The following is a 25,091-nucleotide window of genomic DNA, read 5'->3' as shown; positions in this document are numbered from 1 at the left end:
TTCATTCGTTCTAAGGTGTCGCCTACGAAGCAAACCACACAAACAAGATGTATTAGCCAAACCAGCTCCTCTGGCTTGGGTCTCACTTTGATTGTATGTCGGATGTGCCCATCCGAACTATGCTTATGGTCTATAGGTTGGCTCGGGGTGCCACGTCGGGTTGGCAATCGGACCCACATGACCGAACCTGAATAACTTCAAGACGTGTAAAAAAGGAACAAGAACAAACATGCTAAATTGGCCACACGTCGGAGAAATTTCTACAAAATGGGTTAGATATTGTCACTGAGGACTTGAGACAAGCAAGAAGTTGAATTCACCTCTAAATTTGTGTTGTTCTTTTATACCTGAATTTGTGCTTCTTTTTTATCAAAACCTCTACAATTTTTCTCATAGAAAGTGTCTCTTAACTCTTAAATTTGTAATTAGAGGTAATATCAATGGAAGTCATTTAACTTGCATATGATGTTCAGTTTGGTGCTAAAAGTTATAAAATACGCCATTGCGGTCACATAACTTGACTATGCATGCAGATACGGTCACTTGTTTTGTATCCAGCCATATCTTGTGCTCATGCGTCGTGTCAGCATGAATACAACCCACATGACAGTGGTTGTGAGTGGTGAGGCGTTGGGTGAACCATGCATTATCTTTCTTTTGCAAAAAAACATCCTCTATTTTTTTATTTATGCACATAGTATCTTTCAAGAAAGACAAATAAAAAATAGCACCAGGGGACTAGAACGGACGTCCTGCAAACTAAGAGATAACTGCACTAGCCACTCGACCAAGATTAAATTGACATCAAACTCACAAAAAAAAAATTCTTTAGTACAATGTTTGTTGAGCCCAACAAAGGAATAAACGAAAACTAAAAGCATGTTTGTGTTATTCTCCGCAGGAATAAAATGATGTAAGGACACCACTTATATTTTGTTGTTTGTGACGCTTCAAAAATGTTCATACGTTGTAAAGAAAAGTATGTGATATTTTTAAAAATTAAACATTGTAAAAAATATTTGTATAATTTTAAAAAGTAAGTTGCATTTTAAAAATGTTCACGCATTTCAAAAAATATTCATGCGGGCAAATGTTCGTGTATGTGTTGTTATTAATCTCGTTCTATTTAAGAAAACTATGCGGGCAAATCACAAAAAAGCAAAAAATCCATGCCACCCCCGTCCTCCCGCGGCCCCCGCAAATCCCGTGCCCTCCGGCGCCTCCACCACACCCACCCCAAGCTCCCCTCCCCACCAGCTTCAAAACAAAGCTGAGTCCCGTTGCATCCCCACCCCCAACGGCTACCTCCCCCCATTTCAAACCCGTCTCGCGCACGCCATCCATCCGCCCACCAATCACGCGGATTTGCTCCCGCCGTCGTCTCCTCCAACGCCAGATCCGTCGACCCATCCCGCCCCCCGGAACCCTAGATCGGACCGAGCCCCGGCCAGGGATGGCGCCGCTGCCCACGCCCTCCCCCCGCACGGGCCCGCCGTCGACGCCGCAGGCGTCGGCGGGGGCCGCGACCCCGTTCCGGACGCCCACCTCCAAGCACCGCCTCCACTTCCCGCCCGGCACCCCGCGCCACGGCGCGACCGGCGCCGCCACGGAGCACCCCGTCGAGGTCATCGGCCGCGTGCGCAACCTCACCGCCTCCGCCGCGGGCGCCTCGGTGCTGGAGGTCCCGGGCGGCGCGGGCGGGGGCGGCACCACCGTCCGGGTCCGCGGGGACGCGGGCGGCATCTCGTGCCGCGACTTCAGCCTCGACGGCGTGTCCGTCTCCGAGGAGGAGGACCTCGAGGGGTTCTACCGCCGCTTCGTCAGGTCCCGGATCCAGGGCGTGCGGGTCGGGGCCAAGTGCACCGTCATGGTGTACGGGCCCACGGGCTCCGGGAAGAGCCACACCATGTTCGGCTGCGCCAAGCAGCCCGGGATCGTGTACCGGGCGCTCCGGGACATCCTCGACGGGGGAGGGGGCTGTAGTACTGGTGGTGAAAGCGGCGAGGAGGTGGACGCCGGGTTCGGGGTCGGGCTGTTCGTGCAGGTCGCCGTGCTCGAGATTTACAATGAGGAGATCTACGATTTGCTCGTCGGCAGCGGTGCCAATACTAAAGGGAACGCCCCCAAGGTGATACACCGATGCTCCTGCTGCTTAATTTTCAGATGCTGCTGCTGATTCATCGTTATAGATTATTTAGTTGCACAAGTTAATTGTTGTTATGTGAGGATGTCAGCTGGATGGAACTGTGGCAGTAGCATGATTTGGGCTTAAACTTTACATATTTGTCGCTTCAGAGAAGATCTGTTCTGCCTATCCTAGGTCGTTAATTACAGTTGTGGTCGGTACTTTCTTAGGAATTGTCACCGTTTTGTAGTAAATTGTTAGCCAGTTGTGTATGGGTGCTGGTATATCTGATGGCTAATCTGAAGTTCCATGTTTTAAACTTGTGATTCCAAGTGTAAAGTAAAACTTCACTGTAACTAATATTGCTCATTGCTATAGCCTGTGAAATTTGTCCGCTGTTTGTGTGCATTAGTTCAGATGACTAATCTGAAATGCCAAATTATAAATTGGCATTCTAAGTGTGAGGTCAAAGTCAAACCAATTGTAACTGATGGCTAATCTGAAGTTCCAAGTTCAGAACTTGTGATTCTAAGTGTGAAGTAAAACTTAACTGTAACTAATATTGCTCATTGTTATAGCCTGTGAACTATGACTGCTGTTGTTGTGCGTGTATTAGTGTAGATGACTAATCTGAAGTGCCAAGTTAGAAATTGTGATTCTCAGTGTGAGGTCAAAGTGAAACCAACTGTAACTGATATTGCTCACTGTTGTTGCCCTCAGTTGTATGTGTCATCAGAGGTGAATCAATTACTATCTGAACTGTGACCGACCTCAAAAAAGTGGTTATCTGGTACTTAAATTGCATTAGAAATTGTTTGTCATTTGTGTATGCGTGATGGCATATTAGGTGCCTAATATCAAATTCCAAGGTTAAAACTTGTGATTCTAGGTGTGAAGTAAACCTCACTATAATTTAATATTGCTCATGGTTATGGCCTGTGATTGCTGTTTGCAATACTTTATAGATGACTAATTTGAAGTGCCGAGTTAGGAATTGTGATTCTAGGCGTGAGGGCAATCCAACTGTAACTGATATTGTGCATTGTTATGGCCCTCAGTTCTGTGTGTCAGTGCAGGTTGAAATAATTACTAGAACTGTGACCTACCTAAAAACAAATGGTTATCTGGTACTACTTGAAATAATCACTACGTTAACTGTGACCAACCTAAAACAAGTGGTTATCTGATACAGTACTTAAGTTTTCATTGCCATGTTATTTAGGGATAGCTGGATAGTTTCACAGGGCTGACAAAAGATGTTGAAAGTGCTTTTCCGTGTGGCAATGCCAATGTGAATTTGCGACTTGATGTAATTTGTCCATTTTGTTTAAGTTTCTCAATACATTATGTACAGGTGAGGCTAGAAGTAATGGGGAAGAAAGCCAAAAATGCAACTTATATATCTGGAAATGAAGCTGGAAAGATATCCAGGGAAGTTGCAAAAGTAGAGAAGCGGCGTACTGTCAAGAGCACACTCTGTAATGAGAGAAGTTCGCGAAGTCACTGCATGGTAGGCTGCAATGAGCAATTAGCACTTTTCACCTTGATTTTCATGAATGATCCAACTGTTTATGACTTTGTTTTTTTGTCACTTCTCCAGATTATCTTGGATGTGCCATCGGTCGGAGGAAGGCTGATGCTGGTGGATATGGCTGGTTCTGAAAATATAGAAGCTGCAGGCCAAACTGGATTTGATGCCAAGATGCAGGTGTGTGATGTTACCAATCCTTATAATTTCAGTAGAATCCAATTTATTTCAGTTGCCCTTTCAAAAATGATGTGCCATCGGTAATTAATGCATGTTTAATTGTACCATAACATATTTTTAACAGCCGGTGATGTGCAACTTGCAATGCAACTATATTAGAGTTTTCTCAAGATACAATTCTGTTTTCTTTCTGAAACAATGATAAAGTTCTGTTTCCATACTTACATCAACATATGAATTCCAGCATGATACTCCCATAACCTAACCACAGCTTGTACTTTTACCACTACTTTTTTTTCCTGCAATGTAATGAACCAGAGTATGTTTCTTTAGGTCACTTTGCTTTGCACATCTATTCTATATATAACATTGGTTGCTGCTCCACAGACGGCGAAGATCAACCAAGGCAACACAGCTTTGAAACGAGTGGTTGAGTCCATAGCCAATGGTGATTCACATGTTCCATTTCGAGACAGCAAGCTCACAATGCTGTTACAGGTACAAAACATTTGAAGAAGCACACTTTTCCTGATACAACTTTTCACTCTCTGTTTATCCCAGATAATTTAGAACTTGTTATTCTTCATGGAATTTCAGGACTCATTTGAGGATGACAAATCAAAGATTCTGATGATTCTGTGTGCGAGTCCTGACCCAAAGGAATTGCACAAGACAGTTTCTACCTTGGAATACGGTGCTAAAGCAAAATGCATTATCCGTGCTGCTCATGCATCAACACCAAGGGATAAAATTAGCTCTGAGGAGTCATCTTCAATGCTCAATTCAAGGATTGTTGCAATGAACCAGTTCATATACAAGCTCCAGAAGGAGAACAAGCAAAGAGAGAAAGAGCGCAATGAGGCCCAGAATGTCCTTCGGCTAAAGGAGGAGGAGCTAGCACAAGTGAGGGCGAAGGTTAGGCTGCTAGAAGGGCAGGGTGCAGCTGCAAAGGAGGAAGAGATCAACTCAAAGGTCGCTGAGAAGACCAAGATGCTGAAGAGTGAGCTCCAGATGATGGAAGAGAAAATGCTTAGGCAGCAGCAAGAGCTCCTTGCTTTGAAGCGACGACTGCAGGAGGTGGAGCTTGAAAAGGCAGATGCTCGTCAGCCTGCGCAGCAGGATGTCATTGGTGGTAGATTGTTGGCACGACTATCAGAGATGTCTGCAGGAGGAGATCAATGCATGTCAATGGCGATGTCGATGTCCATGGATTTGGATGCTGGAGATCAGCCGTCTGTGCTGGATGTGAAGGTCATCAAGGAGGATACTCGCCAGCAGCAGGGCCAGATGTGGAATCACACATCGACAGCAGGCTCTTGCACCACTGTCCTGGAGCAAGAAGATGTGGTCAGGCTTTCTGGGTTCCCTGAAAAGGCGGTCCTGAGCACTGTATTTGAGGAGGGAGATGAAGAAAGCGAAGAGAAGGACAGTGGTGCTGAGGTGGAGGTGTGCAAAGAAGTGGTGGAAGAGGAGAGTTACAAGGTGGACCGAATGGGACAACCGCTTGCTGAACCGGACCGGACCAACCGTATCCAGAACATCTTCAGGCTGTGTGGCAACTACCGTGAGCTGGTCAAGAAACAAAACGCCGAAGAGTCACCGGCGGCGAAGCAGCAAGCTTTTGGAGATGAGAACAAGCAGCCCGGAGAGCAGCAGTTGCCGGGAGATGAGAACATTCAGCAGGCAAATCAGGTGTTCGGTGATGAGAACAAGGACCCATCAGCAGCATGGGCAGCCATGGAAACCCCCATGTGCGACGTCAAGGTTGCCGACAGCCCTGTGTCGTCGCAGCTCTCGCCCATCGTTTGCCAAGCCGTGGACGACGCCGAGCTGACAATGCCGGAAGAGCTAAAATCATGCACCACAGATGGCGAAGCAAATGAGCTGAGCAAGGAGCGAGAGGGCTTGCTGGATGTCTACATCAAATGGGAGTCCGGCAGTCTGATCAAGGGGCTGAAGCTTCTGCCGACCGCTTGCCTTTCAGACCTGAGGAAGCTCATCGAGGCTCACTTTGAAGAAGCCGGCAGCAAGCAGCAGCACCACCAGTTCACATTCCTCCTCCTTGGGGTAAGTCACTCAGCTCTGTCCATGGCACACTTACACCCAATTGCTGTTCTCTTGTTCCTATTGCTCATGGCAATTTTCATGCGTGTCAACCACCTTGGTAATTCGAACCTGTTAATGATGTGAGGCGTGTTTATGCCAGTAAAAACGTCAATTCATCGATCCGGAGACATAATTGATGATAGTAAAAAAATGCGGGCGGGTGAGAGACGAACAGGTTGCCTTCTACGAGTAATTAAGCTAGGGGAAACTAATCTTGGCAATTTCTGTCTTAGCTTCTTCCTCGGATTACACAGGCTTATATATATTGTAGCTCTTTTTAGGCATGCCACATATATAGCTGGAACCGGTAAATAACGGTGAAACAATTTTACAGCTTAACTGAAGGGTGGGTTAACAATTAGCTCAGAGAGCAAACACTGCACATAACTGAACTTCAGTAACTGTTGTTTTTCAGAATAACATCTTCAGTTTAGCAGACCTGACAATGTGAAACTCAATGTGAGGCGTGTTGATGCCAGTAAAAAACGTGCATTCACACAGCCTTGGATCATTTCTGTCGTAGCTAAGCTAGGGGAAACTAGTTAGGCAGTTATTTGTGTCTTGGCTTCTGTTGGAGCCGGTAACTGACAGTTTTACAGCTTAACTGAAGGATTAACAATTACTCCCTCCGTTCCGAATTACTTGTCTTGGATTTGTCTACATACAGATGTATCTAGACTCATTTTAGTGCTAGATACCTCCGTATCTAGACAAATCTAAGACAAGTAATTCGGAACAGAGGGAGTAACTCAGAGAGTAAACGCTGGGCATAAAAGTAGTGCTCTCCGTGGCGGTAGCGATCTCAGCCGTAGAGTACTTTCTTTCTTTCCTGTTGTTTTTGGGAGAAACATCTTCAGTTTAGCCTGTACCTTTCTCTTGATTGACAGACCTAACAACGGGGAACTCTTGCTGGTGTGTATGTATGCAGGACCCTTCTGGTGCTCCGGTGTCGAGGGAGAAGGAGGCGACGGTGCAGATCAGCAGGCTGCCCAACTGGAACAACCAGACCAACAGCTACCTGGCCTGCCTGCGCGTCGCCAAGAAGCCGGCGACGATGGAGCAGCAGCAGCTCCACCAGACGCCCTTGAGCCCGCTGGAGAGCAAGCTCAACTCCTTGGCCCTGCACCACCACCATGCCGCCGCGCAGATGAGCCCCAGCTACATCCGGGAGCTCAGAGCTTGACCGAGCTTCATTGTTACTGCTGCATTCATTTTCTGTCGGTTGGTTGGTTGCCGTGGGTCACATGTCGTGACCAACTGACGACGATGTATCTCGTATCTAAAATGTATTCTTTGGTCTGTGTAAAATACTTACCACCCGTGATGTAACCATGTTACATACATCCCAAACAGTATGATTATGATAGATCGTCTAGTGGAGGGGAATGCACTTGATCGATCGGTTCGTTGCTTCTTGTCGTCTGGATACAGAATTGGTAAATAACGCTTTTTTTACAAGGGCCTAAGCAATGTCTTCCTCCATGCAAAAATAAAAAGTAAAAATAAGCAATGTCTTCCTGTCGTATGACTGAAAATTCTCAAAGGAAGTTAGAGTTGCTGCGAATATTCATTTCTGAGCCCGAGCTCATCATCACCCTACGAACAGTAAAATAAAATAAAAATACTAAAATAATTTAAGAAATTCTGACTTTTTTTTTCTATGGAAAATGTTTCAGTGCGTGAGGTTCATGCCAAATTTCAGCTCGTTTGTACATCCAAGTAGTTCTCGGAAAAAAATACAAATTGATCCAAACATTACATGAATAGTACACTGTTTCACATACCTCAAATTTGTCTTTTTTGCTGCGAGCTACTCAAATGTCCAAACAAGCTGAAATTTGGCAGGAACCTAAAATATCTTCCATGCAAAAAAGAAAGACAGAACTTTTCGTTTTTTCTTATATTTTTATTTTACTATTCATGGCGGATGTAGACGAGTTGAGATTTTTCCCTTTTGATTGTCAACTGTAGTAGCTTGTTCATACGTACAGTGAACTGACAAACCACCTGTTCTAAATCTACGGAAGGGATGCATACCAAGCTCCATCTTTCGCCGTCAGCGGGTCCTATCTTTCCACTCGTGTATGTGGGAGTACTGAAACAAAAGGAAACCACAACCATTTTAATGCATTTTAGCTAGGCATTATGATTTTAGTGATGCTCACATAAAAGGAGGAATTGAACCAAAAAAAGGAGCATTTGGAATCATATAGTAAACACATTTAAGTCTGATCCACTTTCTATGTAGAGGAATTTTATAATCAAACAATTTATTGGAGAAGAAACTAACTAGCATAGGAAAGCAAAAGAAGCGTAACTTTAAAACTGTCAACAAAAAGAAAGGAAACTTGATATTATTGAAATGTAAATAACCATGCGTTCCTCTCATAATAATTTTCAGTAGCATCATGAACAAATTCAACAATATAACTATCACATAATGCATTCTTTTCAAGATCCACAAGCATAAACTTTTTATTACTCTCCACATTGACAAAGTTCTTCTCATTCATAATAGTGAGAGCAAACTCGGTAATTGCCTTTGGCTCCTAGGTGCATATGCACCCATTGTCGGACAATTTCTGATGCTTCATTCTAACTATTCACGAGGCATTTCTTTATCTTTTTTACACAAGCCACAAAAAGCGTCGTTTTTCACCGAAACCTTGTGAACGCACATAAAATGTCCGGATATACACGCGGGATTTTTGTTTCGAATTTTTCAACTTCTAGGAATTTGGATTTCGACAATGGGTGCATATGCACCTAGGAGCCAAAACGCCACTCTCGAGCAAACTCGACAAGATAACTATCATGTGATACTTGATTGACATAACCCAATTGAACATTAAAATCATGATGACAAGTTTCATGCTTATCATTACTCTTTATGGCATACATGTCATCATAATAATCATCGTAGATAGGAACTTTGTTGTCATAATCAATTGAAGTCTTCCAAAGTAGTGGATTCAACACTAAATAAAGTCATGGCCTCTCCTAATCTGTTTTATCATTATTCCAATAAGATTCAACACCCTCCAAAATAATGGGATCATTATTACCTAAAGTTGACACTCTTATAAACCCACTTTCATCAATGTAATCATCATAAATATGAGGCAAGTTTTCATCACAGTAAATTTGCTCATCAAAAGTAGAGGGACTAAAAAGCTCATCTTCATCAGACACAATATCCCCAAGCTTATGACTTCCCATATCATTAGCATCATGAATATTCAAAGAATTCATACTAATATCATTTCAATCATGCTTAACATGTAAAGACAAAGAATCTGACTCAATTCACCACAAAAAGAATAGAGGGAGATGAAAATCATAAGATCCAAATATAATCAAGCTCATAATACATCAAGATCACATCCATCAAGAACATGAGAGAGAGAGAGAGAGAGCAACTTAGCACATACCCTCAACCTCGAGGATGAACAACTCACACATCACTATGAGAACGGAGGAGAAGTTGCTGGTGATGATGATCACAGAGATGTCCCCGACTGCATCCCGGCACCACCGGAGGAGAGGGGGAAGGGGCCCCTCCTTCTTCCTTGGCCCTCCGGGAAGAGAGCTCTCTCCTAGATTGAATCTCTCTTCTGTCTTCTGTTTTCCGCGTCTGCTTTCTGGCCTTTCACCATTTCTTTTATAGTCGGAGTTCCGTAATTCTGATTGGGCTGAAATTTTAAGGGGATATTCTGCCGAAAATTAGCTTACTTTCGGCGAAAGAAGGGCTCCAATCGACTTAAGGGCTGCCCACAAGATCAATGTGCGCGACCGGGGGGTAGGCCGCGCCCCCAGGCTTTTGAGGCCCTCGGGCACTATCTTGTGTTGATTCTTTCTTAAAAAAATCACATATATTCCATAAAAACATTGTAAATACCCGTGGCATTTTGACCTTTCTAGATATTGATTTTCTGTCGAACAAAAAAAATGCAAAAAACAGAAATTGGCACTAGGCATTAGATTAATAAGTTAATCAATAAAAATAATATAGAAGTGCACCAAAACCATATATGATTGATATATAAATATAGCATGAATACTTTATAAATTATAGATATGATAGAGACGTATCAAGATCTCACATTAGGTGAGATCGTGAGATCAACCTCAATAATTCATATTTATACATTTTAAAACAAATCTGAAATTATTTGGCATCCTATTAGGTATCTCTATTCGAAAAAATCAGCTCAAAAGTTGAGGTACAGTTCGAGATTCAAAAATGACAAATTCGAATGTTAATAGTGCCATTTTGGCTGAATAGTACTTTGACACTATTCACGTTCAATTTTGTCATTTTTTGTTTCTTAGGACCTGAAAGTTTTGGGGTTGTCAAACATTGATGTGTGTCTCCAATTTTTTTAAGAATGCTTGAATATATATATATATATATATATATATAGTCACCCTGGGTGAGGAATTCTTATTCCTCACCAATTCCTCACCCCAGCCAACTCCTACAAAGAAGGAATGCATTCAAAAAAGGAAAGCCTCACTTACTAATTTATAGCGCGTGCGTGAGGTAATATTACGGTCAGTCAAGGAACTCCCATGCGGTGAGGTAATATTACGGTGAGTCAGGGCACTAGTCCCACGCGCCAGACTGTTGTAGTGATTTCTTGCCACTTCAATGTCCGACAAACACGCAAGGTAAAGCTACGGCCTAGAAAACCGAATAAATTACAACCATGCAACACACATCATCTTCTACAATTTAATCCCTTTCTTAGTGCCACTATCTGCACGAGCTCTACCACATTGGAGCAATGTGCCGGATTTAAATTGTTTGAACAAGGCATTTTGAATGATATTTTTTTTGCACAACATCTATCCATCTATCCTCCCAGACACATCAAATTCAACCATGCTGAGAAGAACACATGAACCGTTTCCAGACTGCAACCAAGGCCACAATTCTTTTTCGACGAAAACAAAAGTGACAAATTAGAAAGCTGCAAATACTTTTGAATTCGTTAGTTGCTAGTTAGAGATTTTCATTGCAAATTATCATATAGGCAAAGAAGCATCTGAATATTCAATATTTCAAGACAAAAACACAAACGTTTCTAGCATTTGCATGAACACCGCAAGACACAAGGTGCAAAACAAAATCTGTACAAGTAGATTAAGCTTATTGTTCCAAACGGAAAATGATTTTCAGATTTGGAATATTTGCCCAACATTAAGAAGGCCTCATGAGGAATATTGAACATCACAAAATTTTCCCTGCAGACCCTCCCCATGAAGGCACACATGTAATCTAGAGAAATCTTCTTGATGGTCCCTGAATCTTTCCAAGCATACACAATGGTGTCCCCTTGGAAGTGTACGACACCAGCAGCATGCCTGCACCGGTTCAAGAACTCCACAATGGTGTCCGCTTGGAAGTGTATGGCTGGCTTGGTTTGAGTACGTCAATAGATTGTTTCAGTGACTGCACTGGCACAACAGAATCCTGAGAAGAAAAAAAGGCTAGCCAGTATATGGCATCTGCAATGATTAAACATGGAAACCATATTAAATACAACAACACTTGTATGCAGCATTAATAATGCATATGCACTATGCCAGTGTGCACACAACAGAGATAATGTGGTGGCACATCAAACGATCTACCTTACGATTAGTCAATAGGATCACAAGCTATAGTAGCTGAGGCCTGAGGAGGACCTGGAATGGAGTGATAGAAGATGTCGCACACATTTTCATTGTTGGACATTATATAGGCAACCAGCTCAGTGTTTGCCAATGGAAGGCATGGGGATACAATGTGAATGTATTCTGCAAAATAGACATGTTTACTTTAGGGATTCATAATTGTGTACAGATAATTGCAATGACACATGGAAGACATGTTAACTAAATGGCCAACACAGGAAATGACATAGATTTGCAAATAATGCTTCAGGTCCTGAAGAGAAAGAAACATTTTTCTGCTGTTGTGATGGTAAGTTGATGGAAGGTAATCCCTAAACCTGAATAAGTAAAACGGCCAGAATTGTGATGGTAAGCATGATTCCTCCAAGAACGATCCAGCTGTTAGAAGAATTCCCTTGGCTTGGGAAATACTGGTATATATAGACTGGATTGTACACTTTTAATACAAAGCTATCATGCTTGTGTATGTTCAGTGCTCTGACACTTCCAATTCAAATGAACAAGAAGAGCACTATAGATGTGAATAGCTAGCCGTCCAACTTTGTCTGTACCATATTGTTGCATGCTAAATTCTCTGTCAAGATGATCATGGCAACAACTAGAACAAATACCTGCCAGATGCAAAGAAAATAAAAATGAAGCGACTTTACAACACAGATTTATGATAATGTATACGGGTGACGATGCATATGCAATCATAATTACTGCATAAAGCAGATGTAAAATGCACTGTGTTTCATAGTTGTGGTGATAGCTTCTACGTACAAACCTACTTGAAGAATTTACAGAAGTCATAGCATGCAAGAATTTGAATATGAAATATTGAAAAATAATTACCAAAAATTATGTTTGGATTTTAAACTTCTATTCCACCTAATGCAGATAAAACCTGGAAACACAAAGGACAAATCAGATTCCTGGAACGGTGGATTTACTCAGAAAACTATGGTGCTGAACATGCCTTCACAAAAGATTACCCAGAGTATCTCATATTTGAATATATAGCTCTGAAAGACAAGAAGACGCGTTATGGAAGATCAAAATCAATGCCATACAGTTTATAAGAATCTGAAAAAATGGTGACATGGATATTCTGTAGAATCAATGGCTAAGCAATAAACAGTAAATTATGTTTGTTTCCGTAAGGTGCCAAGACAGATGCTAAATCTGTAAGCTCTAGTACAAAGTAGAAACTTGATAAAAAGGATTGTTCGTTTAGTAATAAATAGTTGATGTGTGTACTCTATTTTTGTAGCAACAAATGCCGTGCATCATCAGAAAAAACATTCCCTTTCATGATGAATCAGAAATTATGCCTTGGCGGCATGTAGAAAATAAGCCAAGCTTTTCCTTTATTTTTACATGAAAAGCTGCATAGCTAGTCATAGGTTAGTCAGCATCACCAAAATAAAATATAGCTAAGCCGCATTATAATCTATCCTGATTCTGCATTTACAGATCCAAAATATTTCTCATCTCAGGCTTCATCTTCTTTGAGCTAAACTATTATCTTCAACCTAATGCATATGCTCCACTATAGTCCACCCTGATTCTGCACCTACAGACCTGAGATACTTCTCATCTCAGTACTAGCGACAATGTTTGCTTCACTTCATTTAGGCTAAACTGCTGTCTTCAAACTAACATAAATCCCAAAATTAGTATATACCCATTTTTCTTATAGCCAACGTTTTATTGCCTAATTCAAGCTACTGAAAACAGAATCAAAGTGAATAGGTGATGGTCATGAGCCTGATCTATGCCTTCTCGTACTATCTTCAAGTCAAGCTAATATCATGGCGCACAAGACCATCTCCTGAAGCGGCTGATGCAACAAACATCGCACTATTAAACTGAAGAACAACCAAACCACACTCCTAACCAATTGGAGTACAAATGGTTTTTGTTTTGCATCAGGCCACCCTTAAACAGAGCAACTCATCTACCTCCTATTTGGCAAATGATGGGAAGAGGGATATGACTAGAGGAGGGAACTAGTAGTATATTGGGCAAGGGAATTAGTTTGTACTCCCAATCATTTGCTTGGTTTCTATTGGGAATTATTAGCAGGAAGTGAAGGATAAGGGTTTGGTCGCTTTGTTTGATTAGTGGGTCAGAACAAGAACTAAATTGCGAAATTGACCATTAGTATGTTTGTTCTGCATCAATCAACAATACGGATAAACTAGCTGCCGGAGCAAATCTATGGTGTACAGTCATGTATTGCCTGCATGTTTCTGATTTATTGTTCTATTTTTTTGCTCCTGAAGCAATAGTCCAAGATCTGAGGCAACACGAATAAGGCTACGGCCATCGGCCGGCAACATCGAGGCAATAAATTAAGGTTACTGAAGCATATCCAGCCATGGCTGCCAACTTGCGAGGATCTTGATCTATGCAGGTAGTTGGGCATAATAAAGCAATCGATGGCGAAGTTGTAGTGACAATCAAACATAGCTCCCGTAAAAAAGAATCAAACTGAAAGGGCATCTACCGTAAATCGATGAAGTACCTCCTCATGAAGCAGCCACGACCGGCTGCGCCGTCCGACCATGACCTGGCTCACGGACTGCGCTCGACTTCGGCCAGGTGTTCGTCGTCGGCGAGGCGTCTGTCCTGTGTTGGGACAGCTCAGGCCCCTCGACCCCCTGAGCAATCGCCATTCACGCGATGCTCATCTCGCACGGAGGGGTTGAGAGGATGGCGCCGGAGGCCGTGCTCCCGCCGGGCCCACTCGTATCGCCGCCGGAAGCCGCCGCTGTTCATTAGAACATGACCGAATCCATAGGATATTTTTCTGGATCGGCTGGTAGTGGGCATGCTCCAAACCGCACGGACCAAGGAAAAAGAGGTCCCTCAATCAAATAAAAAAAGTAAAAGGAGGAACCGTCCTATAATTAGACGAGGTAAAAAAAGAGTAAGTTTACACCACCCCATGGATGCGACGGAGGCATGGACTGGTCCGACTCGGTAGACTGACCAGGATGAAGAATTACTTATTCCTCACCCAGGGTTATTAATATATATAGGGTTGCGCTATTCGTCGCCCTGGGTGAAGAATTATTATTCCTCACCCCAGCCAAACCATGATGCGTGCCGGTAAGGAACAAAGGCTTGAGAGTTAATTTACCGTGCCCAATGAGGTAAGATTACGGGCGCAGAGTACAACCTGCACAGGAGTGTTGCACGGCCGGACCATCGTAAGATACAAAGTCTTGCAACGTAAAAATACAACACGCATGCCTCCGTAGAGACAAGCAACCAACCCAGCCGCACCAAAAGCACCACCGTAAGAAACAAATCGTAAAATTACGACACGTATGCCTTTATAGTTCACATATTTTAACAGATTAAAAAAATCGGCTGAAACATCAGTGACGATGCATTTTTTGTAGAAGAAATTTTCTATCTCCTGTTTGTAGCTGCCTCCATAATTATTTGTTTTGTTTCTAGTTTTTGTTTTCTGTTGAAACACATCTCTGTTTGTTTCTTGATACTACTCCGTATTACCTTCTCTTGTTTCTACATGAGATGATGCTCTAGCTCTAGCTCCAGGTCTCATTCGTGCTCAACCCACGGAGAATGGGAGCTTCGACCTGGGCATCACTTATCTTTATGTCTAGACGGAAATAACACTACTCAGCTGTAGAGTGGCCACCACGATTTGACCAGATCACATCAAACTGTTTACTTGCAGAATGGACGACCCACGTCTATATATGCCTACAATTGTCATGCCGTAACTTGGATGTGTGTTGTAACAAACTCTTTCTCCTCCTTATTTAATATATGAGACAAATCTTTTGCCTCCGTTTCAAAAAAAACAACAACTCATCAGGTATATTATGCTTCTGAACCCTGAATTTGGCTCAGCTTTTGGTCTTTACTCCTATGTACATTTCGCACTAAAAAATATTTATAGGTACCATTTGGACAACAGATACACAAAGACAAAGTTTCTGAATATTACGTTGTTTTTCGGTTTCCATAGACAAGTGAATAAGGCATGTGCACCACTCCTGCAGAGGACTCTTCAAATGATTTACCTGGTAAGCATGACGCACTGAGCAAATCAAAATGCACAAATCCTAGTAATGGCTCGAATTTCCTTGTGCAGAATTTGGGTGCGGTAATTTTGATTGTGGCAAACAAGTATCTACCTGAAGACACACTGGGTGAGGAGGGAAGCAATATAATTGCTTGTGCCATCGTTGGCCTGGTGGTCGGGATTCTCTTCTATGCCATGTTTAACAACTTGTGGGTTCATTAGGACAACAAGGTCAAATTGATGTTTCCGTTAATTCTGGTGTACATATACCATAATTTGTTGTGGATGGTTAGCAGTAGAAACAGAATATTGCTGACATGAAACACGGATAATGATGATGCAAACATGGTTATGCATGTCGAGATGAAACATCATATGTCCATTATGCATACATATGGTGACTTTAGCCCTTCATGTAATACAACCCAAAGTAGATATTGGTTGCAAAAGTAAAAGAAAAAACTTCATGAATAAGTTGAACTGAAAACACAATTAATAATGAACTTGAGCAAGTCATTAGCACTTTGATAACAAACTAAAAAAATGTAATTAGACATCACCTACAACATTACAATGTAGTACATGTATTCTGGGTAAAAGGGAGGATGCTACTTCTTACCATACACTGTATTTATGGTTGCTAAATTAACATCAAAGTTAATGATCTTTCGTTTTCTCTGACCGCTGCTTCAATTATGCTTCCGATTTAACAAGCTAGAAATACGAACAACCTGCCAAATGTGACTCTTCCAGAAACATAAAGTAGGCAACATGCAGAACTACCATTTCTTTTCATTGCTACAGTGAAGAGATTAGCCTACACCCTTTTTCGTAAGTACAACAGTCTTTCGGATATCAAAAAATGTAATTAATAACTTCAGCAAATTTCTGCCATTTCATCAGCTCCAAACAGCAGGAACTAGAGTCCGGCCACGCTTCGTCTGCATGCAAAGTTGGAAACTCAATTAGACGAGCAAACTTACATCTTGTGCTAAACGAAACAAAACAAGTAGTTAGCAGAACCCCGTCTCACTAACAAGTAAAGTAAACTTGTAATGGATTCACAAATATCTTTAGACTCCTACAGTGCAACAACGGAAAAAACTAGGCACTGTCAATAGGCAGTGCAAGATAGACAAACATGAGGATGTTCTTGGGAGCAAGTCAATAACTAACCAGTTAGATCTTGTTAGCTTGCTTGAAAAGATGGTCTAACAACAACTCTGAAACACCCAGAGAAATTAAGTTTTCATCGCCAAAGATATATTTAAGTTTTAAGTCACATAGTATGCTTGTGGGATTTCATGGATCCTGCAACATATTAAGCATAACAAGTAAGAATGTAAATGAGGTACTTTACAGAAGCTATATTTAGATAGGATTGGTGAGCAGAACAAGTAGATGGTTGCACAAGGAGCTTTATGTTGTGTGCATACAAGAATAGATCCTAGAAAGTGGTTTCATTAAGGATGGGAGCTCCAGTTTTAGTTAGAAAATGACATAATAATAGTATAGGGCCTCTTCCTGAACAACCAAATTAAAAATATGCCTGCTAGAATACGTGGTAACTAATACCTAGAAATCAAGATGCGTCGACATACAGAACTAAATATTCACCCATGAAACATCTCCATGATGGACAAAAAGAACAAGGAAGATGACATGCATGGCGAGCAGGGTTGGCGGAATGCACTATTTGACACCATAAATAAAGAAGCATACAATCTGAGAGGCACAAATAATTTCATCAACATATTGCATATATGTTGATTTATCATTCGCAATGTCAAACAAACAGGGAGAGAAACTATTAGGTGTGAAACTCTAATTTTCCAGTCAAGCCTTTTATGAACTCAACATTGTTGCCTTGTTGGGAGACCAAAGTCATAATGAACATTTTCCAAAAGTTCAAGAAAACTAAGAAAGAACAATTACCAAAGAAACAATGCATCAATCTTCTCCTGAGCATTGGGGTTAGCCAATTATGTTTACATGTAGATCTTATCGGCACGCATTTTACACCAAAAAACAGAGACAATATAATATCTCAAAGAAGCACACAAACCTGAATGTTGATTGCCAAATTTGGCTCAGTCCAACTAGGCACTGTAACAACTGATATCTACTTTCGTTAACTGCAGCTTTTCTCACTTCTATGTCCAACCTGACTGCGCTTTTGTCCAAACCAAAAATAGACCAAAAATAATGGAGATAACATCTACAGTACAATCCTACATTACCAATATATCATTCCCTTGCATTTCCAATGCATATAGTAGAAGTAAATAGAACCAAAATGACACACAAGTAGCGACAGAGTACTCAGGACAGTGATGGAGGCCTTGGCGCAAACCCTCCAGTGTTTAGGATGAAGCACATGCAGCAAGGTTGAGAATGCCCATGAAGCAAGGACATGGACAATTCAGTGGTGCCACGCCCGAACGCTATGGCAAGGTGGGTCGAGGCTGAGCCGGTGGTGGTGCACATCGATGCCTCTACTCGGCCGTAAAAAAAAGAGGGGCGTAAGGGGCGTACATACCACGATGTGTTGCTTGCTGGCCTGGAAGGGGAGCCTCAACTACGAATTTGACGGCGCACCAGAATGCGCCATAGATGCTTGTTTTATCGCCAGGCACCAGCCACTCTGCTTCGGCCGTCAGTCCACAGGTTCTTCCACCAGGTACATCGTCGCACCACCGCCCGATTCAGCCCAAATCCGGGGTCCAAACCCTAGTTGGGTGAAAGGGGGAGGTGCAGGGGAGCTCTCGGCTCCGAGATGAGAGGAGGTAGGCAGGGTAGCAAGGAGCTGGAGGCGAGGGTGGCCGGCCACGGACGAGGAGAGGCGAGGGTGGGCGATCGCGGCGGAGATAGATTTGGGGAATCGATGCGGTGGCGAACGGCTCGGCGGAGTGGGCGCTCCTATACCTCACGACCACATAACCGTTTACTACTCGGTTTTTTCTTTTTGACGGGAATAGAACATACTACTCGCTTGCGCTTCGCTGCAAGCCAATGTAAAATTACACTAGTTGGGTCAAAAGTTTACATCGGTAGACCGGTGCGATCGGGTTGAAGGGAGAGGCTTGCTCGGTCGATCGACCTAGGCGAGGAATTACCTATTCCTCACCCTGGGTTATTAATAGAGTTACTCTCTCTCTCTCTCTCTCTCTATATATATATATATATATATATATATATATATATATATATATATATATATATATATATAATCGATATCATTGAGCTCACCTAATGTGAGATCTCACACAAATCTCCCCTATGCATCTGGCGAGGCTGAATATTGGGCGGGGCGATTCACGATGGTGGACGCTGGAGCATCCTCTGCCTCGTGCTTTCCATCTTCATGGGTGTCACTTCGATTCGAGATATCGTGCAATTTGTTAGTTTCTATGATATAATCTGTGCAACTTTCAATTTTGTATGTGAATTATACTGTAGCAGACTATACTGATTTGTTTACACGCAAGATACACTCAATACTGTAGCAGACTATGTGCCGACTAGGGGGCGACCCCCCCTCCCATTCCCTTACACAATATTGCGAAGAAATGTTTTTTTGGTCGGGTGGGAGGGGGAGAGAGGTGGGGGAGGGTGTTAGATTAGAAATATTGATTCATTCGCCCTAGTAATTCATGTTGTAACATCTGAGAGCTTCAAAACCAGATTTTTTGCAATATTATGTGTTGTAATAATTATTTTTTCAGTATCATGTCATCATGCCATCAAATATTTCACACCAAATTGAAAACTATGAACATTTTTATAAAATCATTAGAGCCTTCCATATATCTTATTTAATTGTTCTTCCAATTTCATGTGCAACATTTCCAAAAATTGTGTGCCTTTTCTAGTTCAAGCTTGGTCTCCAAACTTTGACCAAAATTATTTTGTCATTTAAAATAGCTCCACAAAATTTACATGAATTTTAGACTATCCCACCTACTACTGCCTATTCAACCCTATTTGAATCTGATTCAAATAAGTTTGAAATAAGGCTTTCCAATCATGTCCATATCTAATTTTCTTGGACCATGTATATTTTATGAGGTCTGAACTCTTGGATCCGTTTGCCCTCCTTAATCTTCAGCAACAAGACAACATGGCCAAAACTTAGCCTAAATAGGTCAAGCCGGTCGGCATGAAGACAATCGAACAACTCCAAAAGTTCAGTCTTGATGATATACCAGAAATCCTAATAGAATTCCGCGGGGAAACCATCAGGGCCTGGAGCTTTATTCTGTTCCATTGGGAACACCGCCGCTCTCATCTCCTCTTTCGGCACCGGTGCCGTGAGGATATCGTTCTCTACTATCGTGACTTGTGGAATATCATATGTTTGGGTCTCGTCAAGGGTGACATTCTCTTCATCCAACGCCCTGGACAGAGATATGTAGTATTTGGTGATATACCTTTTGAGCTCCTCCTGACCTTGAATACGTCCATCATCCTGTTGGACCAATTGAAAGTATCTTGTATTACTATCTCCCATGAAGATGAAGTCATCTTTGGACCTCTGGTAGTATTTGATTTCCTCTTCTCGAAGAACACGGACAACCTTCTCATTAGATTGAATTTTCAATTCAATCTCTTGTTGAGATAAGGTACGGGTCTTTGCAATTTTGTCAAGGTCATCAATGATGGTACAACGGTGCTGCTTTTCTTTTTTGTATAACCAGTTGGTGTGTTTTTCCCATCTAGAGAGATGTTGCCTCATGTCCCTTATTTTAAAATTCATCTCCAAATCGGTGTATGACCAACGGAGGGCCTCTCCCAAATGTTCCTGATTATATCTAAAAAACCTCCCCGATACAACCATCCCAATTCAAATTTCAACGGGATACTGGTAGAATGGTTTGTAGAATTAGAATCGAGAAAGATTGGTGCATGATCCGATAATGCCTTGATTCGCTCTAGGGCTCGCATGGTTACCCTAGAAAATTGTATCCATGAGTACCCTATCGACCTTCTCGTACATTGGCACAAAATGGTTCTTAGCCGAAGTGAATGGCTGCCCTGACATACAAGCCTCCTGAAGATCCAAAATGTTAGTCACAACATTGAATAGGAAAGGCAAATGAGTGTCAAAGCAGACATTATTTCTCATCCAGATACCTAAGGATATTAAAATCCCCTCCAATAAGAACTGGGTACAAGTTATCCTTATCTAGGTTCACTAATTCACCGAGCAACGCAGATTTATGCTCATCTTGGGCAGCCCCATAGACTGCGAGCAGGCTCCATGCAAAATTATCAGCCCTGTTTCATAGGTGGAATTTGATATGAAATTCACCGGTCGAAAAGGCCAACAAGTCCATGATCGTGGTGTGTATTACAAGGATTCCTCCAGACCTTGCATGAGCTGCTAGACTATGTCATGTGTAGTCCAAACCACCTGATAGGTGATTGAGGACATGCAGGCGGAAGTCACATTAGCAGCCTCGGAAATTGCCACAAAATCCAATTCATTTTCTCGCACACAATCACGATGTGTTTATGTTTAGCCAAGTTTGGAAGACCTCTGCTATTCCAAAACATGCCTCTCATGTGAAAACTCGGATTGGGGGGTGAAACATTTTGCCTTTTTGGGCGGTTTTTGTTTCTTTTTAGAGGAATGTGATTTCGATTCCCGCAAAGATGCTGTGAAGTCACAAAACATGGCCCCAGATCTTGCGTCATCTAAACCAATCTCAATAACCTCACCAACCAAGTGGGAGATAAGCGGACCATCATATTTGGCATCCCTTTCATCCTCCTCCTTGGTTTCAGGGTTAGGTAGGGTGCTATTACACTTCGGATAAACCTTTAAAGATCAATCTTCATGTGGTTAAGTGCCCCGACAGACAGGTTAATTTCATCATCATTCTTTCCCGTAGATACACCAATGTTCTTTAAACTAGTGGAAATGTGAGTGTCCAAAAAAGAAAAAAAAGATTGGACAAACGATGTACCTGGCATGGGGTCCAAATTCCTCGAGACTTGGCGGCGCATTGCCTTCGTTAGTGAATGCTCATCAGTCATAGAGGATCTATCAGCATAAATGGAATGACGGTTACTACGTCGAAGGGGCGAAGCCAGCCCTCCAGACATAGAACCTGTCGATGCCATCCGTTGAGCCGCAGGTGGAGAATTCTGCACTCTTGGTGGAGTCCGAACTGTCCCAGAGGTCGGAGAAGAGGGACGTGCCGTAGGACCCACCGGAATAGTCACAAGTGGTGCGGAGACAGAACTAGTTGCATGGACCGCCGTCGGACCAAGAGGAACCACGGCGACCGAAGCGCGAGTTGGAGATGCCGCCGCGGACGACGTCAAGGATCCGCGCGCACGCGAACCATAGCAGCAGCAGCAGCCGCCTGCTGAGCTGGCAATGCAACCGCGCACACGGCCGGCTGCAACACCACTGAGGCTGCGTCAGCAGCATGCGGTGCACATGCACCATCAGCCTTGTGCACCCGTGCCATGCACACATGGGCAGCCAGCCAGCCACCCCCATGCACTTCACCCAGCGCGTCCGCTGCGGGCAGCATGGGTGCACATGCATGCATGGAACGCCCCGCAGCATCCCCATGCACGTGCATGGATGGATGTTTTGCACGCCCGGTAGCTGGCGCCTCAACGATCTCTCGCATGGGTGCTGTAACAGCAGAGTAGTCCCAGCAATGTCTGATCGCAGCACTTCACAAACAGCAGTCGTCGTGGGTTGCACTCGAGCAGATACTGCTGGCACATCATGAGAAATGTTTTGCAAATCGAAATTGCTAAATCTCAGTTGACTGAGACTTAACCCAGTCTCAGTCCATGCTATATTCATGGGATCTTACGTTGAGATCCGTGCAAAAAAAATAGCTTTTCTTTTTTCTTCTTACATGTTATGCCACCTGACTTAGACTTGGTTAAGTCTCAGTCGACTGAGACCTAGCCATACCCTTTGCAAACTATTGGTTTGTCGACCTAGCCATACCCTTTGCAAACTATTGGTTTGGTGTGGAAGTGTAACAAAGTCAGAGCCCAATTGAGAAGTCTGCATGGGAACGGTGGTTGTTTGAGCCCGACACCGTACTTCCACCATCATATTGACAACATCCCTGTGAGGTATGTCTACTACTCTGGAAAAAAATCAGCTCAAAACTCGAGGTACAGTTAGAGATTCAAAAAAGACAAATTCGAATATGAATAGTGACAGCTTTGGGTGAATAGTACTTTGACGCTATTCACATCCAATTTGTATTTTTTTCTTTCTATTAATGTAGGTCGAATTAGGAACTGAAACTTTTTAAGGCTGTATATCAAACATTCACGTGTTTCTCCAAAAAATGTAAGAATGTTTGAACATATATATTTTAAAAAATCAAAATCATTGAGCTCACATAATGTAAAATCTCACACAAATCTCCCCCCATGTATCTGACGAAGCTGAAGATTGGGCGGAGCGATTTGCGATGGTGGATGCTGCAGATTATGAGCTTCCTCTGCCTACTACTTTCAATCTCCATGGGTGTCGCTTTGATTTCTTATTTAATCTGTGCAACTTTCAATTTTGTATGTCAATTATACTAATTTGTTTACACACAAGATACACTCAATACACTAGGGGGGCAATGCCCCCCCTACCCTTAGATAATTTTGTGAAGAATTGATTTTCTTTGTTGGGTGGGAGGGGGAGGGGGTGGGGGAGGGTGTTAGATTAGAAATATTGATCCATTCGCCCCTAGAAATTCACGTTGTAACATCCGAGAGCTTTAAAAACCAGATATTTTGCAATACTATGTGTTGTAATAATTATGTTTTATTATCATTTCATCATGCCATAAAATATTTCACACCAAATTAAAAACAATGATTTTTTATAAAATAATTAGAGCCTTCTATATATTTTATTTAATTGCTTTTCCAATTTCATGTGCAACATTTCCAAAAATTGGATGCCTTTTCTACTTCAAGCTTGGTCTCCAAACTTTGCCCAAAATTATTTTTTCATTTAAAAAAGCTCCACCAAAATTTAGATGAATTTTAGACAATCTTCGTACTACTCCTTATTGAAACCTATTTGAATCTAAATCAAATAAGTTGGAAATAAAGCTTTCCAATCATGTCCAAATCTATTTTTTCTTGGACCGCATATATTTTACGGAGTCCAATGAAATTTGTCCCATGTTCAAATTCTACTCCTACCGCTCTCTTTCTCTTTTGTAAACTCTCTGGATTTTTAAAGGAAAAAGAGAAATAGGAGAGAGAGAGAGAGACAGAGCGCAACGCAGACGGCCCATCTACACATAGTCCCAGTTCGGCCTTCTTAAAACCTAGCCGATCTCTACTCTCTTGTTCTCTCCACGCGCCGTCGGGACCTCCTATATGGCGCATCTTGCATCATACATGAGTTCGAAGCATGACGGCGCCGGCCCACTGACGTGAAACCGGTTCTTGTTTCCTGTCGCACGACATAAAAATATACCTATAAAACAATGGAGCACTTGAGGATTCGATCCCGCGACCTCGCACACCGTAGACTCCAAGAGTTTGACCGCGGCCGATAGCCACTCCAGTAGAGAGTGGCAGCTGAACATGAAGGCGCGAAACTATTCTCTTGAAGGCATAGATTTGCTTGCGCGAGAGGCACAGTTGTGCCTATTCAAAAAGGAAAAAAGACGTGCTTCCGGTTCGTCTTTTCGAGAGAAAAAAGTTCGTCAGAACCTATCAAAATGGGATCTAATTTTGAAAATCTCGACGCAAGAAATCCAACAACAAAAATGATTTGATATTTGGACACGGGGTTTAATAGATAAAATGTTTTGAATAAAAGAATCTACGACTTGAGAAGGTGGGACTGACCTTTGTAAAGAGTACTCCATAATTGATGATTTCGGTCAGCGGTTTTATCCTATCGGCACCGGGCCAACAGGGACATGCCTGTTAACCCGCCCTCCCCTGGGTGCTGGCTTCACAAAGTTTTTTTTAATCGTTTTCCACATGTTTCCCCATGGGTGCAATGTCTCTCATATTGCGAGAGGGTTTTTTTGAGACAATCCCACGAAGCTTTTATTTCAAACCGTCACCACATTTACAGGGACGAAAGAAATCCCATTGGGCTGGCCTAACCAAACATGGCGGCCCGCCCCCAACCTCAAAGCATGCTTCGCTAGATTGTGAGACTCAAAATTTGAGCTCCTAAACTCATGAACTAATTACAAGAAATAAACGAAGATAGATAAAGTTTGATCTCTTGGACAATTGCTCCATAAGCAGCAGCGCTTCCTTTATGAACTTCTTCGACCACCCCCTTACAATCCGAAGCAATATGCACCCGGTGCTCGTTCAGGTCCTTGGCTAGTGCTATACCTTCTCGTACTGCTAAGGATTCCAATGTTGCTGGATCACCAATGGAGGTGTATACAAAAGCTGAAGCTCCC

General features: G+C 42.5%; 1 protein-coding gene and 1 long non-coding RNA gene across 2 annotated transcripts; one reads left to right on the top strand and one right to left on the bottom strand.

Annotated features, from left to right (window-relative positions):
- Nucleotides 1–1,285: 1,285 nt before the first annotated feature.
- Nucleotides 1,286–7,354, top strand: LOC123128909 (kinesin-like protein KIN-10A). The gene is made up of 6 exons (XM_044549022.1): nt 1,286–2,128; nt 3,480–3,635; nt 3,726–3,833; nt 4,221–4,331; nt 4,431–5,900; nt 6,868–7,354. Exons 1-6 carry the CDS (start codon nt 1,454–1,456, stop codon nt 7,120–7,122), a joined length of 2,775 nt encoding a protein of 924 aa, XP_044404957.1. The 5' UTR covers nt 1,286–1,453; the 3' UTR covers nt 7,123–7,354.
- An 8,847-nt stretch (nt 7,355–16,201) lies between these two features.
- On the bottom strand, nt 16,202–18,585 carry LOC123131292 (uncharacterized). The gene is made up of 3 exons (XR_006464136.1): nt 18,206–18,585; nt 16,843–16,977; nt 16,202–16,607 (listed from the first exon to the last, which is right to left on the bottom strand). It is a non-coding gene; the product is annotated as an uncharacterized lncRNA (long non-coding RNA).
- Nucleotides 18,586–25,091: the final 6,506 nt, after the last annotated feature.

Source organism: Triticum aestivum, chromosome 6A, assembly GCF_018294505.1.
Source record: "Triticum aestivum cultivar Chinese Spring chromosome 6A, IWGSC CS RefSeq v2.1, whole genome shotgun sequence".
NCBI lineage: Eukaryota > Viridiplantae > Streptophyta > Magnoliopsida > Poales > Poaceae > Triticum > Triticum aestivum.
Note: the sequence above shows the minus strand (reverse complement) of the source record. Positions and strands in the feature narration are given on the sequence as shown.

Bases quoted from the DNA above. Each gene is read 5' to 3' on its own strand.
- LOC123128909 (XM_044549022.1), top strand. From the start codon at position 1,454: ATGGCGCCGCTGCCCACGCCCTCCCCCCGCACGGGCCCGCCGTCGACG. The intron at 3,834-4,220 runs GTGTGTGATGTT...GCTGCTCCACAG, and splicing joins GATTTGATGCCAAGATGCAG to ACGGCGAAGATCAACCAAGG. The intron at 4,332-4,430 runs GTACAAAACATT...ATGGAATTTCAG, and splicing joins AGCTCACAATGCTGTTACAG to GACTCATTTGAGGATGACAA.